The sequence below is a fragment of the Epinephelus moara genome, chromosome 4, assembly GCF_006386435.1.
Source record: "Epinephelus moara isolate mb chromosome 4, YSFRI_EMoa_1.0, whole genome shotgun sequence".
Lineage (NCBI taxonomy): Eukaryota > Metazoa > Chordata > Actinopteri > Perciformes > Serranidae > Epinephelus > Epinephelus moara.
The window spans coordinates 31,000,943-31,019,735 of NC_065509.1; the positions used below are offsets into that span (position 1 = coordinate 31,000,943).

The following is an 18,793-nucleotide window of genomic DNA, read 5'->3' on the forward strand; positions in this document are numbered from 1 at the left end:
GTCAGATATATGGTGCTGTACATATATGTTAATATATATCAAGTGTTTGTTCCTCTGATAAGTTTGGTTTTAATTAGTTATTTGATACTATAGAAAGGAGGTTAGACGTGAGCTATGTTTGCCAATCAGTGTGCTCACAATCAGTGGCGCTGCTTGTGATTGGTCGGACAGGTGTTTAGGCAAGAACTCAATACAGCAGAGATTGCTACTGTGCAGACTCTGGCTCCAAATGGCGTCACCAGCGCACGATGGCAGCAGCCGTATCTGGGATATTTTGACTCTAGTTTTGTACAGGAGGAGGAAGTGGATACTTGTTGTTTATCTTAACATACAGTCTGTGTTTCAACCAAACCAGAGTGTGCTGAAACATTGGACTGACCAGATGACTAACTAAAGCCCTGTTTCCACCAAACACTTTCAGTATGGTACCTTTGGAACCAAAAGTAACCCTTCAGACATGGGACCTGCGCAGAGCTAGTTTCGAGCAGCGCAACCCGAGGCGCGCTCAGTTTGGTAGTTTGGCAGACCGAGGTGCGCTGAGATGGGTGTGACAGCGCAGCAGGGGGAGGTGTCGACAGATCCAGCTTGGCGCAGTGACAGTTTCGTGCCAAAAGGCTTCGCCGAAGGTGTGCTAAAAGCTCGCCATCTGAAACCAGGTCTACTGTCAGCGCAAGCGGAGCGCAGCCGGTGTAAGCCGAAGTTTGGCTGACCGGCGGACAGTGTGCATACGTCACCAAAACCTCACAGGCAGGTTTCCAGAATGTCAGGCACATTAACAATACAATAAATAGCCACAAAACCACTATTCAATGCAACTATCTGCAATCAGCACATAAATGTATCTCTATATCGACTGTCACGTCACATTTGATGTCAGATCAAAGGGGATTGGCACCGTTTGGCACGCGTAATGGAAACCCAACCTGATTTGATTAACACAGCTGCAAACTAATGAGTTCACACCCCTCTCAGCCAACCACAAACAGCCACAGCATCAGATAGGGAGTATATATTCAGCATCTGTCATCTTAGAAAAGTCAAAAGAAAAGAAACAGAGTGAGACTGCGAGAGAGAAAGAGAGAGCGCGCGCGCACGAGAGAAACGCAACATTGATTTACAATTGTGGTGACCTCCTCCCAGGCTACCTTTGCATCATCAGCCCGTGGAGGTCTGCTCGCAGTTCCGTATATTCGGACACTGCGAGCTTGGACCTCCCGGACCAAAACATCAGTTTCCTCCTGGGAGAAGTTTGGCCGTCTGACGCTGCTGCTCTCTTCTGCCATGGCGAATTGAGTAAACTCTCATTACGCCTTCGCGCGGCGCATTTAAGGGTGAGGAGAGGGGCTCGTTTGATTGGTGTGATGTGTGTAAAACCCACTCCACGCCTTCTCTCCTCCCTCTTTCCGACTTGCGCAGGTAGGAGGGACGGAGGTGGGAAAGAGGAGTAGCTGCGCCAGGCGCACGGTGTGCCAAACTTGCAAAATCCGCCTGGCCACACCCAGTTGGCAAAACGCAGGTGCGCTGCACCCCCGCCTCGCCCGGTCTGCGAAACTAGAGCCCTATATGTAAAACTCTCCACGGTATAAGCAGTGGTTACATGAGCTTCAAAACCAGCCACAGTGCAGTGTTCACAGCTCTACCTTTTAGGACCAGGTCTGTGTGCTAGGTACCCCAACAGAGGGGGGACCAAAAATGGGGACGGTACGGAACAGTTCCATTGGTACCACCCACAACTTTTCACAGTGGAGACGGAAAAAGCGTACCGAACTGAACTGTAGCGTATTGTACTGCTCGGTGGAAACGGCGCTTAAGACGACTTTGGTGAGCTTTATTTTGTTTCTGTTGAGTTTAAATTAAGTGTGCTTTATGATAAGTTAACAAGGCAATTAAGCTAACATTAGTCTTAGTTTGGTCAAAGAGAGAAACATTCTGTTTAATGAGGAAAACTAGTGTAAGAACAGTTCTCAAACTAGTGAGTGTGACAAACTTTAAAGCTACTCTGACAACAACTAACAACAATCACCATTTTCTTTCATACCAGTCAAATGACCACAGTAGAGTTCGATGTACTTTCTACTTATTTGGTTTATATCATGGAAATTGTACCTGTCTCGTTGACGTCACGGAGCAGAATCTCTGAAGTACCAGTCCACTTCACTCCGGCAGGAAGGATGTCGCAGTAGTTAAGCTTCATCTTTGATCCTGCAGAACACAAATGTAGAAAATGAAGCCCACACTGCTTACAAAAGTACGTCATGGTTCTCAGTCAGCTTTAGAGATATGGAACTAAAGCACTCACCACCATTAAGTCCATTTTGATATAGTACATTTCAGTTTTGGATGCTAAAGCACAGCCTTAGGCAGCTTTCATACTGACAGCACTGCTGCAAAAGCTCGAGATTCGTCACTCATTTCAATGAGACCACTGCTTCGGCTCAGCGGGGGATCCTATCGCAGAGGGATCAGGCAAAACATTTGGTTCTGGCCCTTTTTAATCCCACAGCAAAATGTTGGATCATTAAACAAAACACTGTGTTTTCCAATCAAATACATGCAATTACAAAAAGGAGGTAAATATCTTGTAGCATGGATCTCGCAGCATTGTACTAATTTGCTTTCTACCTGGCCAGCATTGAGACCGAGGAGCAAGTTATTACTGCTGTGATTAACTTTCCAGAGCGGTACAATCAAAGCTCAGAGGAGTACAAGGACATAAACCACTGTCTTTGCATTTTAAACCTTCATTCTGGGCTCATTCGTTTGTATTTCATCTTCTTTACCTGCACCCTGTGGCAAAATGCTCACACTCGCACAACCCCTCGTGCTGTTTTTCCACGGTGCAATTGTCGGTGTGAAAGTCTCTAATGCAGCACTGAATGCTGAAATGATGAGCAGACAATGTTGCTGTAATCCCAGAACATTTGAGTGAGGAAGAAAACCCTCACAGGCAGCCGACCACAGCAGAGTACTGTATAAAGAATTGTCCTAAAATAAGCAAAATAAGAATCACATAACCCCAAAGAAACATTACAACCCAGGCTCCTCGCTAATTAGAGCCAAAGAATGAATATAACACTCAGCTCTACAGGCCACTAAAATGGGTAGAGCTACTTCCCACAGCACAAGAGAGGGAGAGCATCATCATCACAAGCTGCTGCAGACCCGGCAGGAAGTGGATCATTTCAGGGCATTAAAAACAATGCAATGTATTTTTCATCTTCCTTCTTCTTGCTCTATTACAATGGGTACATCTCCAAAGGCTGGAGTTTATATGGTTTTTATGCACAAATATAAAAGCTGCTTCTTTGGATGTGGATTAAAACAGCTGTTCGGAATTTACTTTGTGTTGATGAAGGACACCCTGGAGTAAATCTGAGGAATTCAGTAGGCAAAGACAACAACAGGCGGGTAAATAGGTGTGCTTGTTTTGTTGTGAGAAACCAAACTTATGTGGTTTTATTTTTTGGTGTGATAATCAGACTGAATTACCACTTCTGTTCACTTCAGCCTGACAGTGTTCCTGTTTGCTGATTCCTTGTTTTCTTTCACGCAAACCAATCAGTAGCAGCTCTGAAGAGGTTGCTAAGAACGGTTAATGTCGCAATTTTTCATGCTGATCAAATAAATATGTTGATTTAAGAGCTATTATTTTTGTATTTGGAGTGAAAACAAGAAATGCAGCTGTAATGATCTCATCAACGTTTGCCGCCTTTTGTCAGTCACTATTTTTCTTCTTCTTCTAACTGGCTGAAACAGCCGTCAACGGGCAGATTACCAGACATATTCCAAAAGCTGAAAAAAAAAAAACATGGGCTGCAAATCAGAGGTCTGGAGCAAGTCTTAAAAAGATTACTGCAAAATTCACTCTGTGATTTGACATTTTCCTGCTTCCTGTGGAGTTTAGAGGTTCTTATGATCAGCAAAATGACGATTTTTTTTACACGCTGTATTACAGGAATCGGTCAACACGCTGAAATTTGACACTGTCTGAGCCATTCTGCTCACCAGGGTCATAATATGATGACTCTGCCCCAAATCTCTGACTACACCCATGCCTACCCACATCCTCCTCAACATCCGGCTCACACTTGCAAAGAAACCATTAACAGTAATGAGAATCGATGGGGGCGTTAAAAGTATTGGCAGTCCAGCCCAGGAGCTGCTCTCTGTGCCGTCTTTATTAGTCTGGAAAAGGAGTGCTGGTCCCTAGCCTGCCAGCTCTAAATAGGAGTGCATTGATCAGAAGTTCAGGCTGGGCTGAATCTCGCCCTTTAATTGCCCGTGTCACTCCTCATTCTCATTCCAACAGCTGTCAGTCGTCTCCCAGGTAAACCAAGGCCACGGTCACTCGTGGTGCTTCACGCCGAGGCAGAGGTTAAGGCTCGGACAGAATACAGCTTCTTCAATAGGGCTGTGCTTTGGCAAGAATCTGGCGATACGATACATATCACGATACAGGGGGTATAATTCAATATATTACTATACTGTAAGCAAAGAGATACATTGATTTGACAGTTACTAATTTTTGGAGCCAGCTGTGTGCCCTTTATGACTCTGCCTTTTTCACAGGCCTTTGTGCCTCTGCTAGCAATGTGTTGTTACACTAAAGTGGAAAAGTTAAATGGCTGAATAGGGGTGTGCTATATCATCTCGTTCACGATAATTCATATCATGATATTCACAATATTTCGACTTGTTGACATATTGACGCCATGTTACCCACGGCAACAACAAGCATGGCTGAAAGCGACATAATTAGCGACTCCACGGTGGTTCCAAAAAGAGGAGCAGCTTCAGTAGTGTGGAATAAACCGTGGCGTCCTGAATGTTTTATCAACCCTCCTGGACTTTTCACTCTTTTAGTGACTTACCGCTCAGAGGGAACTCATTCAGCAGCTCCTCTGGCAGCAGCAAAGCATCTCTCCCTCTCCTCTCTCGCTGTGAGCACACTGGAGTCGGTGTCGTCATGCGATTTTGTCACAAACCTTTTGTAATGTAAACCTACGTGACGCTCACGGCTCAACAAAAAACTCTATATATGTGAACGTTCTGTTATCTTTTTTTCTTTTTTTTTCTATATATGTCATATTGTCAAGAATATCGTTGTCGCAAGAATACCCTGCAAAATCATGATATTATTTGAGGGTCATATCGTCCACCCCTATGGCTGAAGCTAGATTACAACACTGTCATCTAGCGGTTGGGAGTTTAAACACAACACAAGATGAACCACTGTCATGAATCTCTGTGTGTAAATTTAAGAAATTATTGGTGTTTTTGAGAATCGATACAGTATCACAAAACATAATATGACAGTACTCGAGTGTAACGATATTTTCTCACACCCCTATTATGCAAGACATTCAAGTCAGAGTGAATTCTGCATCACATTCATCTTCATCAGCTGAGAGTGAGAAAGAAAACCACACACTTATGGTTTCTCTCAGCAGATTATGTAATCCCATTAATCCGCTCATTATATCTGCCTTCTGAATTTCTCATATTTGGCTGCCACTGGCTGAGGATGTCCCTTCCCCAGCCCAATACAGATTCCTTACATCCTTAATGCCTTCTTACTGACCACAATATTAAGCACTTCTCCCAAATGGTGCCTTTAGTCTACTGTCTGAATCCCATTTATCGGTACTTAAGAAACATTAAACTATTTAGTTTGCCAATTAACATTAGCTACTGAGCCTCACATAAACATATATTAAATAAAACATACTGCATATTAAAGCGGTGATTAAATGCAATTTACAGCATCTTTTAAATGCTGGAGAAAACATTCCCCTAATATCATTTATATGTTTAGCTCTCCAGAGTATACACAGTAGAAAACCAGTGTACAAGCAGAGAGCTGCTACTGTATGACACAGAGAAAGTCTTACACAGGGAGGAGGTGGATGTTGTAGACCAGTATAACTATCTTGTTGCCATCTTTGATAACACCTTGAAGTTTGAGCAAACCACAGAAGCTATAATTAAGAAAGCAAACAACGTCAGTACTTTCTCTGATAACTGAATGCATTCAGTGTCCAAAAACCCATCCCTCCAAACCTTCCACAGCTTCTTTATTGAGAATACTCTGTGTTTCTCCTTCATTTCCCATCCGTCACTGTCAAAAACAGAGAGTGTCTCCAAACCACTGTGAACACCTGTTCCGAAATCACTGGAGCGCCGCTCTGAAGCTTAGCCTTATTCAATGAGCAGCAGGTCAGGGCAAAGGCCCATGACAGCATGTGGCACAATACCCGTGTCCTCCACCCCCAGCTCCAGATGCTCCCTCTTGGGCAGCGCCTGTGCCTCCCCAGGTGCTCCACCAACCGGCACAGTGCATCATTCATCCCAGAAGCCATCCGCCTGGTGAGCAAGGAACTGAGGAACAATTCTTTGCTCTGTCTGGAGCTTGGCACATGAAAAACAGGAAATACTTAAATGCCTATCCGCCGTGTGGACTATTTCTTTGTTCATCTATTTTTATCGTGAGCATTTATTTTAGTTGTATTATCATTTTATCCTTTACTTGCTGATATCTGTCTGTGCATATGCCTGCTTCTTGTCTGTTTTGTTTTTGCCAAAATCAAATTGCCTCTGTGGATTAACAAAGTTGTTTTGTATTGAATCAAAATAAATTGAATAAATGGTCAGAACAAACATAAGAATTCAAGATTTTGCCAAAAGGGATTATGTGTGAGTGCCCTACCCCACACAAGAAACTTTCAAGCCTCAACTTAGGGTGCTTTCACACCTGCCCTGTTTGGTTGGGTTCAATCAAACTCAAGTTTGTTTGCCCCCTAAGTGCGATTCGTTTGGGCAGGTGTGAACACAGCACTCGCACTCACATCAAAAGAACCGGACCGAGACCTTCTTGAAGAGGTGGTCTCAGTCCGGTTACAAACGAACTCTGGTGTGGTTCATTTGTGGTGAGAACGTGTTCCGACCTGGATCTGAACCAACTGCAGTCACATGACACATTGTTTGGGTTAAACATGAGCATGTTACAGTCCTGGAGGATTATTAATGTGCACCTCCTCCTGTACTGCCTTAATATGCACATTCAGCACATCCAATGCATCAAAACATTGTTTTCTAGTTGGAGCCGCGCCTCGTTTTCAAACTGTATGGTTTGACTAAAATGAACAATGACAGCAATATAGTCCACGATGAGCAGCGCTAAAATCAACCTGCGTAGTTGTCCCTCCATTGTGACATTAGAAAGTGTCACATTTATCTTGCAAGTGTACTCTTCTTCAACGTCTTGTTTACTTCCTGGATTTTTTCCGCATGGAAATTCTGACCAATCAAGAGCAGCTTTCTCGCGCAAGGCATTTTATCTGGTCTGCTTGTAAATGCTGCCGTGAGAACACGAACCAACTCTAGGCAATTATGCAACTTTGTAACACAATTAGTCCCTGATTCGAACCAAAGCAAGACAGCTCTAGGTCTGAAAGCATCCTAAAAGTCAAAGTAAAGCAAAATCAGTGATTTCTTTCAAAAGATATATACATGTCAGAAAATAAAACATGTATACAGACACATGGCCCTGTGTGTAAGCACTGAGTTTGCTACGTTCCACGAGCTCTCTTAGCTCTTTCAGTCTTTTAAATACATGATTAACATCTTATTAGATGCCAAAGTTTTATAAACACAAACTAAATAGCCGTCACTAAGGTACTGTTCAGTCTTTCAGCTATCCACCCTGCAAACATTACTGCTCACTGCTGTGGGTGTTTGCTTTGTGCGAACATTAGCAACCGTTAGTTGCTGAACGAGAGGCTGTTGGCACACAGCGGCTGGTTCTTCGGCTCGGGGGGTTGTCTATGTTACTGTGGTGCTAAGTAGAGTCTGTAGCTGGGTGGCAGGTCATTTTTTTGGCTCAGGGGGTATGTGTGTTTAGTGCCCCTGCATTAGTTGCTGACGAAAGTTTGTCGCGGCAGACCATTCCCTGCTTCTCAGAGCAGAGAACACTGCTAATTTTTCCACAATTTGAAAGCCTAATTATATAGTTGTAGTATATCTTTTTAATAATTCAAATTTGCCTGGGTGGTTAATAATACATTTTTCTGTGGTTTGATGAACTTAATACACTTTATCCCGACTTTAAAGTCCCACCTTGAAATGCCTTTGTGCCTTTACTGAACAGCCAATGTCACAGTTAACACACAAGCATGAAAGGCACAGTACAAGTCACATGTATGTCTTGGTCGTGTGGAGGCATTTCTGATCAATGTCAAAGCCTGTCCCTTTGAGAGGGCTCATAAAGAAGGCATGATAGCAATGATGTTTAAATACTAAAAAATGATGAAAAGGTTTTTAATAATGTTGAAAAGCTGAAGGAAAGATGGACATTTCCTTTAAATGAGAGCCAACAGCACACGGCCTTCATGTATAGTGTGCTGGCGGAGCAGATAAATGCAATTCCTCATTAGGTCTAATTACTGTAATAGGGAATACTGACTTGCCAGCCCTCATGAATTATAGTTTTCTTCCCCCATACGTCTACTGAAACCATTTTTAAAATTTACTCACACAGGTAACAGAGCTTAATTTTGTGTCAGAATTATATAACTAACATTTACACAAATAATTCTCCTGTGTATTTTGAAGTTTCAGTATTATACTGTTTGACAAATAAATAACAATTATGAAAATCTGGTTGTTTTCATTTCCATTCATTAGGCAGATAAATATATTCATGGAAGAAGTAAAACTTTGACTGAGTTACCTGCTGAAACCAAAGAATAAAAATGCCTAAAGACTCATCCATCTCTGATTTCAGCACTGCAGCGCTCCGAGGGAGGAAAACCAGTCAAATCCTTTCACACATTAATCCAGATGTCTGGCTGCTTCAGACACAGAGCTCTGTCAGAATTGTATCCTGGCTTTAGAGCTGGAGTCATTTCAAATGTCTTGGCAGCTAATCAGCCGCTATCTTTCATCAAAAAGTCACAGTGACAAGGCCAAGCCTATCTTTACAAAATCTACCAGGGTAACATTGTGTTTCAGCTGTACAGTCATTCGAAGCTTTAGTGTTTGATAGGCTTGAGAGGAACCGTATAAAGGAATCCAGTGTGTGGCGTACGTCTGGCTGCAAGCCTGCTACAGATTTTTTTAAGGATGTAACACCAACAAATAAAAGCACATTCAAATGAAGCCCAGGAAGGTAAGACAGACAGATGACAACTAATCTACGAAATGACTGTATCTAATTCCAGTTCCCATTAGCTTGAAATATGCAGATGTCATTTCATACAGGACATGATAGCCAAGGGTAAAGTACGCAATGATGTTGTGACCACTTTTTAGCTATAATCAAAGTCCTCACAGCTCATCACTACAACTGAAGATTCGGTTCAATCACCAAAATTATGACCCATCATCAGCACTGCCTGATTAAAAGTGTGGCTTTCATTCTTATGAAAAAGTAACAGCCTGGTCCGAAAGGGTTTAAGCACCGAGGTCAGCGTCAGATGCTCAGGTAATCAGTGCAAAACAAAGCCTTGAAGGTAGCCGGCATTGTTGTTCAGCTTGTGCATTTGAAAAGTTGTGAATGTTTGAAATCTGATTATGTCTAACTGTGATGAATGCTGCATTTTTCCCTGCGCTGGATTAAACTGAAAGCACATCCACCTCCCTACTTGTCAATGTCACTGCAGCTTCCAGACCTACCGGGGTATGAAATTAATTTACTTCACACCTTTTGGAGACTTCGCATAAGATCAGCGTCCACTGAGATCCGGTGAGGAAATTTACCCTAAAGCTGAAAGCTACATAGCCTAAATGACTGACCACAGGGAGTGATAAAGAATATTGCATTGAGGCGGTTGGACCAATTGCAACAGCAATTCAGTGTGCCTGAGGACAAAATAGGCTTTGTATAGCAGGTGAGAGTTAAGGACTAAATGGAACCTGTTATCAAGCACTGGGTGATGCCCTGAAAGCAAAACCAATGCAATGCAACACTCCTGCATTTATCCTGGGTGTTACTGCAAGGTCAGTATGAAAATTTCATTCATCACGTTTCATACATACAGCAGACCTACAGCATATCCCATGTGGTACTCACAGTACAAGTGAGTCCAAGCGCTCTATTTTTTAAACCTCCTGGGAGGAGTACAGCGTATGCTCCCATACTGTCATTTAAGCTAGTTTATTTTTATACCGGAAAGGTAGGTGATGTTTAAAGTTGTGAAATAGATTTATTTTTAACAGCCATTTGAGTGAAGTGGAACAGAAGGTAACATTAGACCTCTACAAGGAGGGTGACTATAATTAAGTTACTATGCCAAATGTCTTCTTCTGCACATTAACTTTGCCCTCGGTTTAACCCCTGCAGTGCACATAAATTGACAAGAGAGAAAAAATCTTGAGAGTGAGTACAGTTGGAGTGATGCTGCAGCAGGAAAACATTCAATTAACATAGCTTTGAAATGAGAAATAACATCATACTTTTTATCAGTATATTGCGCTGTTTCAATAATGACAACTCCCAGCAGCATGTTAGCAACACACAGTTGTACAGTGCCTGTTGGCTGGAAACCTGCATCTGAACTTTTCAAACATTTACAGTTACACTTCTTTTTCAAAGAATATTATACAAAACACAAAGACCTCTGACACCATACTGTGTATTATTAGCATCAGTTGAATAAAAGCTGTACTGCTATGTTTTCTTATTGCAATTTTCAGCGAGCAATCAAACAGGTCTAAAGTGCTTTACTAATTCATATCAAGGTCCCCTTATGGCTAAGTGTGCACTTTGCATCTCTGTTAAGTCAGAAATAATAAATATTAAGTTGAACCCAGCACTGTGTGGTACTCAACAGTAAAGGGCTCAATTAAACATAATCAAATACAATCAACACAATTAAGTCCCCCAACATACTGGTTAAAGGCATATGAGACATGATGTGTTGGCCGGTTTTCATGATGGCAACGCGGGGATTAACCATGTTTCTTTAGTTTAGTGGTCGTTATAAAACAGGTGGGAAAATGTTGTAATTTTTTTAGGAAAGTTTAAAGAACAACTATACAGTTAAAGAAATCAGCATTAAAAAGTCTAAAAACTACTAGACTATTCATGCATTCATCTTCTGTAATCGCTTATCATGTTAGGGGCTGTGGGCGTCAATCTCAGCTGACTTTGGGCGAGAGGCGGGGTACACCCTGGACAGGTCGCCAGACTATCACAGGGCTGACACATAGAGTCAGACATTCACTCTCTCATTGACCATTCATTCTCACATTCACCCCTACTGGCAATTCAGACTCACCAATTAATCTAACCTGCATGTCTTTGGACTGTGGGAGGAAGCCGGAGTACCCAGGGAGAACATACAAACCCCCCACCCTCAGTTCGAACCACGAACCCTCTTACTGTGAAGCAATAACGCTAACCACTGCACCACCATGCCACCCATGACTAAACCAATGTTATATATTTTGTTGAGCTGTGTACTTACATTATCCGAAATGTTTTCAACAATGTTTAAACCCAGATAAATCTGTTATCTTAATCAAGGACACAGTTCATGTCATGTGGTTGCCATTGCCTGTCAGTGGGGTCATATCCCCTTTGCACATCCATCAGAGTTGTGGTTGTCTGCCAAAAGATGTCATAAATTGACTTTTTGTCCAGTTTTAAGACACATTTTTATGATACACTTTTTAGATCTTGGTCGTTTTAACTATGTTTTTTAACTGAATGAAGGACTTTAGTCAGCGGACATCTGGATCTTTAGTTATCAGAGAAACAAGCTGAGCAATCGTTAGCAGCAGCTCGGCTTCAGCCCCTGCCGTACCGAAAAGTGTCGGAGAAACACTGATTTTTAACTTGAAACTGCTTTATTCAGCGTTTTCACCGCTTTACATCACGGGGTGCATTTGTTTTGGAGGTGAGGAGATCTCTGCAGATGAATCGCCTCCCACTTTAAACCTTTTGTATGTCTGAATCCTAAGTTACCATAGAAAAAAGATGAGCACATATTAGCGGTAGCTGGGCTGGCAGGCCCCCTGCAACAGCCAAAGTGCACCTGAGAGACAGAGATTTTATCTTTGGGAGGAAGGGCCTCTGCAAATAATTCAGCTCCCTTCAAAAACCTCCTGAACAATGAACAAAGGGGAATCCTAACCAGGAGAAACTGACTGCATTGCTTCGTCTCTTGTTATTGTTCTGTATTGACTGAGATACCTCTGTGGCAGAGAATTACATATTGTACATTCAGGTAACAAAACATGTAAGGATGACATTAACTGTCACAGTTTAGTTTATAATATTGTGTTGGAAACAAATTACTCATATAGTTTTGCAATGTACTAACTCATAGATACTATCTGCTAACAACCCTTCACATTACTCTACTAATCCACTCACTTGTTGTTTTGCGGTGGGGAGCTCCTGTATGCACGAACCCAAAATACACACAGGCTTATTGATTCGCTCAGATGGCACCCTCCCACCGCCTGCCTCTTCTTATCCAGCTCCCAAATTCCCTTGAGGGTCAATAAAACCTCTCATAATGAGAAATGTCACCTTTCCTCACCCGAAGTGGGACAAAAACAATTTGGTTCGGAACATGGGGAATGTTCCCAACATGGTGCCATCTACCAGGCTAAGTTTAGCAAGATGGCCTCGGGGAGGAGAGTCTAGTCAGACAGATTTAGCGGTTGAAATCAAAATGGTGCTGGGGCACTTTTACACAGTAGGGACACGATCTCGAATTTATAACAAACAAATAAGACTGAAACCAAAAACACCGCACTAATATTAAGAAGTGAAAGGTCAGTGGTGGGCTGTAATAGACTGACAAGTGTTTACAGTCACATTAATGATGGGATTAGTGGGCGTTATCATTTTGAGGCAGCACTATTTAAATAACATGCACGGACATCAGAATGAGATCCGCTGAAATCCAACTCATATATGAGGGGAAGAAGGTTTTAAGCGTCTGCTTTGGCTTTTAAACAATAATTAGAGCAGGAAACAACAGCTAATAAATACCAGGTGTGCCTGATGATTACTCAGTCGCATTAATTAGCCTGATGATGTCACAGACCTACACCGCTCGTAGCGTAAGTGCTTGTTTACCAAATTAAATACTGGGACATCCTACTTATTAATGAAGCATTTGTCAACAGCAGATAAACCTTCCTTGAACACTGGTCTAAAAGCTTCTGAGGAAGAGGAGTTGTTTACATGATATTACAAGAGAGCAGTGGGCGCTGACATGTTGATGTTCTATCCTTTAGACCCATGACATCAACCTAATTAACGCAACTGAATAATTGGTTTGCACATGCGGTGTTTATGAGCTGCTATAATTAAAGTTTTGAAGTCAAAAGCTTAAAACTGCAACAATGCCTCTGTCCTTGTTTGGAGAAACTCTACTCTTTTTTCTGCCCCCTACTACTTATCTAAAGTTGTTTAAAAAATGCGCTATCCCTGATCCAACATTTATATTTCCTAAATAATACATAGTGCGCCCACAGCAGCTTCTTTTATATTATAGATTATTCTTATTTTTCATTCTAAAGCCAGAGGAGATAGCTTCAAATTGCTTGTTTTGTCCCCACTGACAGTCCAAAACCCATAAATATGCAGTTTATTATCACATAAAACACACGGGAGAAGTTGGAAATCGACGGTGTTTGTCATTTCGTCATTTTTGCCTGACTAATTAACAACCTAATTTAGTGTTTTGTCAATCATCTAACTGATTAATGATCAATCATGCCAGCTTTAAAAACATTTCAATGTAGATACTGATATGTTTGACAGCTTAATAGCTTTACATTAAGTGAAAAGAACTTGCGTTACAGCTTTCCATTAACCGTCTCCTCCAGTCTTTTGTATTGTGTCTGCGAAGAGCAGCATATTGGTCTGGGACTGCTGTAGCAGGAAGGTTTGGACAGGATTTTGACAGCTTCCCCTTCAGCACGAACAAAATATTGAAGTTCAATTGTAGTTTTTACAATAGCAGCACTCTGTGGAACACCAGCAAAATGTCTGTCTCGTTCGTGACTGACGTGCGCTATTAAAAACAAAGTGGTTTTATGCTGCACAGCAGAACTGCATGTTTTTTAATTATGTGGCACTCTCGATCCAGCCTATGTGCATGTAAACCTGTATGCCTCATTAATATTCCTAAACAAGCTTTCAGCTACTCTTACGCTGAAACTGATTATCAAGGACATGACACACACTTTATATGTGGGCTCTGAAAAGCAGAGGGACTGCCCACCACTCGCAGCAATTTCAAGTAATAAAAATATTGACCATATGGTGGAAAGTGGGTGTGCTGTTATGGTAATGCATTTTAATAAACTGAATTAAGATTGCAGAAGGAAGCAAAACAGCCCATTTCTCCTTGTGTTCACAAAGACAGGTTCATGTAGAGAGGAAGGGTTATTTTACATCAGCCATCAATAACTCCGCCTCGTGGCCCTTAGGGGCATGAAGATAAATGTATCCTCTCCATCACAATATAAATGAGGTAGTGACCGGTGAATATGCACGTCCACGCACATATTGCACACAACTGTATGGGCAGTGTCATTGTAATCCTGCCGAATCCTTAACTCAGCATCTCAATTATTTTCCTTCATGAAGTGTTTTCCAATTAAAAAACACACAGAGCCATCACTGATTTTGAAAGGGAGCAGCTATTAATCACAAAACACCGACGTGACAGGAATGATTTCTGCGCTCATGTAAGTCCGACGTACACGGAAGCACAGCACAAAACGTCGGCCACCATTGTTAATCTCTTTTGACAGTACAGGTTGGTATTATGAAAGGGCTATCTTCATTCCAAAGTGAAAAAGTATCCTAGATTTGTATGCAGCTCAGCTTTTGACTTCAAATGTAAGGGTATTGCATTTTTATTGAAACTTAGTTCTGTTTCCAACAGCCAGGGTCACCTTACCTAACATAGAAAGTTAACTGAACTGACAGATCGGAACTTTAGTGCAGACAAATTCACTTTTAATAAAAACCATGAGTGCTAGAGCTGTTTAGTACAATCGAGTGTTGTGACAAAAACTTAAATTCTTTCTTACATTGATGTTGAAGGCCTTTTTAACAAAGAGAGAGAGATTCATGATGTAAATTTTCAATTTTCATAAAAGTAAAAGTTAAGTTAAGAAACAGGCTGGTGTGCTATTAACAAATTCTAGTAATGGTGTATGCTACTTACTGTGTTCTAAGACAACAAAGCAATCATAAGCTGTCATCATCAGTCACATATCGAGGTTGATGGGCTGCAAGGTAGGCTGTCTGTGCTTTGTTTACATGCTTACAGATGATTAAAGGGATAGTTTGGATCTTTTGAAGTGAGGTTGTGTGAGGTACTTATCCATATTCAGTGTATTACATACAGTAGTTGTCAGCTGGGAGATGCAGGCTGGAGTTGGAAGCTAAGCAGTGTACTGCTGTGGAGGGGCCAGCAACAAAACATATTTTAGCCACCTAAAAAAAGCCCCACCTCAAAAAAATTAAAATCAGTTCAAGTGTACACTATAATTGGAATGTTTTCACAGCTTTATCTTGTCGGCAGGCGATGATTTCAGATGGGAAACTGAGGTCATTATATATACTGTATGTAATACACTAGGGCTGCCCCCAAACGTCAGTCGACCAGAAAGGTCATTCGTCGGCAAGATTTCATTGGTCGCTTAGTCACCAAAACAAAAAAAAAAAAAGTTAAACTCTATTCAAAACTGCATCTTCTCAAAATAAATCAAAACCTATATGACTGGACCATGTGGGAATTTAATTTGAAAGGACAGACACAGGTTAAAGATGCGCCATGTGTACAACCTCTAATTCCCAGGGCTGGTACCTGCGGTTATTCCACATGCTAGTTAATAACATGTCGGGCAGGAAATCCAAAGTGTGGGATCATTTTGAGAAGGTGAAGGACGAACCCAAGGTGATATGTAAACTCATCTTCATTGGTCGACTACAAACATGACGTATCATCTGAAACATGGAAGTAGCTACATGCCCATTAGCCCACAGCGTCATTAACAGGCGGCTCGCTCAGTGTGTGACGTGCACTTGTAGATAAAATATAGGCCTATATTAATGAAGGTTCATTAGTACGGTTTTGTATTTCTCTGTAATGTAGCACAGTGTTAACAATGTTACTGATACTATTCTTTCTCACACCTTCAACTCAAACCATTGTGTTGCCCCGCCCAAATTATATAAAGATGCAGGCTACTAGTCGACTAATGGCCCTAAATGACAACTATTGGTCGACTAGGAAAATTCTTAGTCAGGGGCAGCCCTATAATACACTGAGTACCCATACAGCCCCTCTTAAAAATATCATAACGATTTCTTTAAGGTTAAAAGGCCTGTTTGAAATTAATTTTATTTTGGTATTTGCCTTGATATGGTTACGCCTAAGTTAAAGATTAAAAATGGCTATCTTAACTTAAAAATATCCCAGAAATGTTATGTTTAGAACAGTCTCTATATACAGACTCTACATTCAGTGAATGCAGAGTCTGTAGGCAAACCCCGGAGATCTTGCCTCCGGAAGAAGAGCGGAAGAGCCCTGGTTTCCGGTGCTAGGCTGTTTGTAGTCCGCGTGATATTGATCAATCACTAACAAGGCAGAACATAATTGGCATCACTGTAAACTCTGAATCCATCGCAATGTTTCAGCATATTTACTTATATATATATGAATGGAAGTCGGAAACGGAAATTCGCCTCCTCCGCCCAAATCAAACCGGAATGCCAAAAAATCGGGGGTCTGCCCCCAGAGGCTGTATCGCCGCCTGCCAGAAGTCAGACGCCGAATACAGCCAATGGGTTCCAAGAATGTGTTTAGTATGACTTTTAGAGATGGTCTAATGAGTCTTACTCTCCCCCAACATCTGATACCTCAGCTCAGAGTATCCACCCAATGCCTGGCACATACAGTACTCATTAATGAAACAAAATTATGCCTCTGTGATGCAGTGGCAATAAAAATGGAATTAGCGGCAGTGACTGAATGAATGACTTGTGAGGACTTCCTTCATTTGTTGGTCTTATGTAACGAAAAATCTTTTGGCTCTTGACTATGTGGTAGAAAAAACAAGCAGTTCAATGGCCTCACCTTCAGCATCAGAAAACTCTGCTGGTCAATTTCAATATTTTCTGCCATTTTACAGACCAAATAACTACTCAGTTAATCAAGACGAGGGCTGGGTGCTATGAAGAAAATCAAATATGATGATATTTTTGACCAAATACTTTGATATCAATAATGCAGCATTACTGTAGGGCTGTCTATTGGTGCTGTCACATAATATCTATATGATTAGATTTTTGATAAATAATCACCAGAAAGGTGGATATAATGAATCAGTGGGTAAAGGCAAATAACAGAACAGCTAGGAAAGTCTGGTAAGTTCAGAAAATTACGTCACTTTACTGTAATGCAGCCTTTAAAGCCAGGAAAAGACAACACTTAAAGTATTATGATGTCCAAAATGTAATCTAATATCATGACATCAATATAATATCACTATATTGCCAGGCCCTAATCTCCTCATCATATCTGTAACTCTCATAATTACAGCTGACCATTGTCCTCAGCTGGTCTGACCTAAACAATGCCACAGAGCACAATGACATCCTAACTAAACAATAGGCCTTGCACCCTGTTACACATGTAGAATCACCTCAGCACTCACAGCTGCGGTGTCCATATGTCTCTGTCCTGTGCCTCCAATAAGCCGAGCACAAATCCATCAACAAAGCAGTAGATCAGGTAACACTGGCATGGCTGCAGTTCTTATTTGTGCAAAGCAAGGTCATGGAACCACATGGATGCTGGATCAATCAGACAGATTAATGAAGCACAACCTGCTGACATGAGGAATATTGACACCCCTATTACATCTTGGTCCTGCAGTCCTCAACGCTGCTTATATAAATCAGGCCCAAGTAGAAGGAGGCAGGTAAACTTCTGAACCTAATCCTTCACATGACAAACTGAATAAAAGCGGAGCCCGGGTGTAATGAAACAGGGCTCTTCCTGGAAATACTGAACTCTGGAAATGCCACAGAATTAAATATCAATTTGGTAAATGTGGCTGCAATTGATTTCATCTGCGCTCAGAAGTTTTTGCTTAGTATTCATTACATGATAAAGCTGAGATAATCTGCTTATCAGAATCTCATATACAGTATATAGCTTCCAGAGCCAAAACATATTTATCTTACATACAGTAATATAGAACAGAGAAAAGCAGCAAATCCTCATATTTGAGAAGATGGAAGCAGCTAATCAGAGCTGCAGTGATTAGTCGATTAATTTTCTGTTGACTGATTAATCAACAATTATTTCTCTTGAATGTGACCATTTCTAATATACATTCATTTGCCACTTTATTAGGTACACCTGTTCAACTGCTCATTAACGCACATAGTTAATCAGCCATTAATGTGTTGAACGTGGCATGGTTGTTGGTGCCAGACAGGCTGGTCTGAGTATTTCAGAAACTTATGATCCGATGGTCCGACAAAGAGAAACTATCCGTGAGAGAAGGTTCTCTGGGTGAAAATGCCTTGTTGATGCCAGAGGTCAGAGGAGAATGGCAAGACTGATTCAAGGTGATAGAAAGGCAACAGGAAGTCAAATAACCACTGGTTACAACCAAGGTCTGCAGAAGACCATCTCTGAACCAACAACACGTCCAACCTTGAAGCAGATGGGCTACAGCCGCAGAAGACCACACCAGGTGCCACTCCTGTCAGCTAACAACAGGAAACTGAGGCTACAGTTCACAC

The 18,793-nt window shown here is 41.5% G+C and overlaps 1 protein-coding gene across 6 annotated transcripts in view; it reads right to left on the reverse strand.

The window, feature by feature from the left end:
• LOC126388710 (ecto-NOX disulfide-thiol exchanger 2-like) overlaps positions 1-18,793 on the reverse strand; it is a 271,116-nt gene that overhangs the window by 245,991 nt on the left and 6,332 nt on the right. For all 6 annotated transcript variants that reach the window (XM_050041964.1, XM_050041962.1, XM_050041957.1 and 3 more), the window contains exon 2: positions 2,107-2,202. In XM_050041964.1, the coding sequence (XP_049897921.1) occupies positions 2,107-2,194 (88 nt within the window). In that variant the 5' untranslated portion in view covers positions 2,195-2,202. The remainder of the gene's footprint in view (positions 1-2,106; positions 2,203-18,793) is intronic.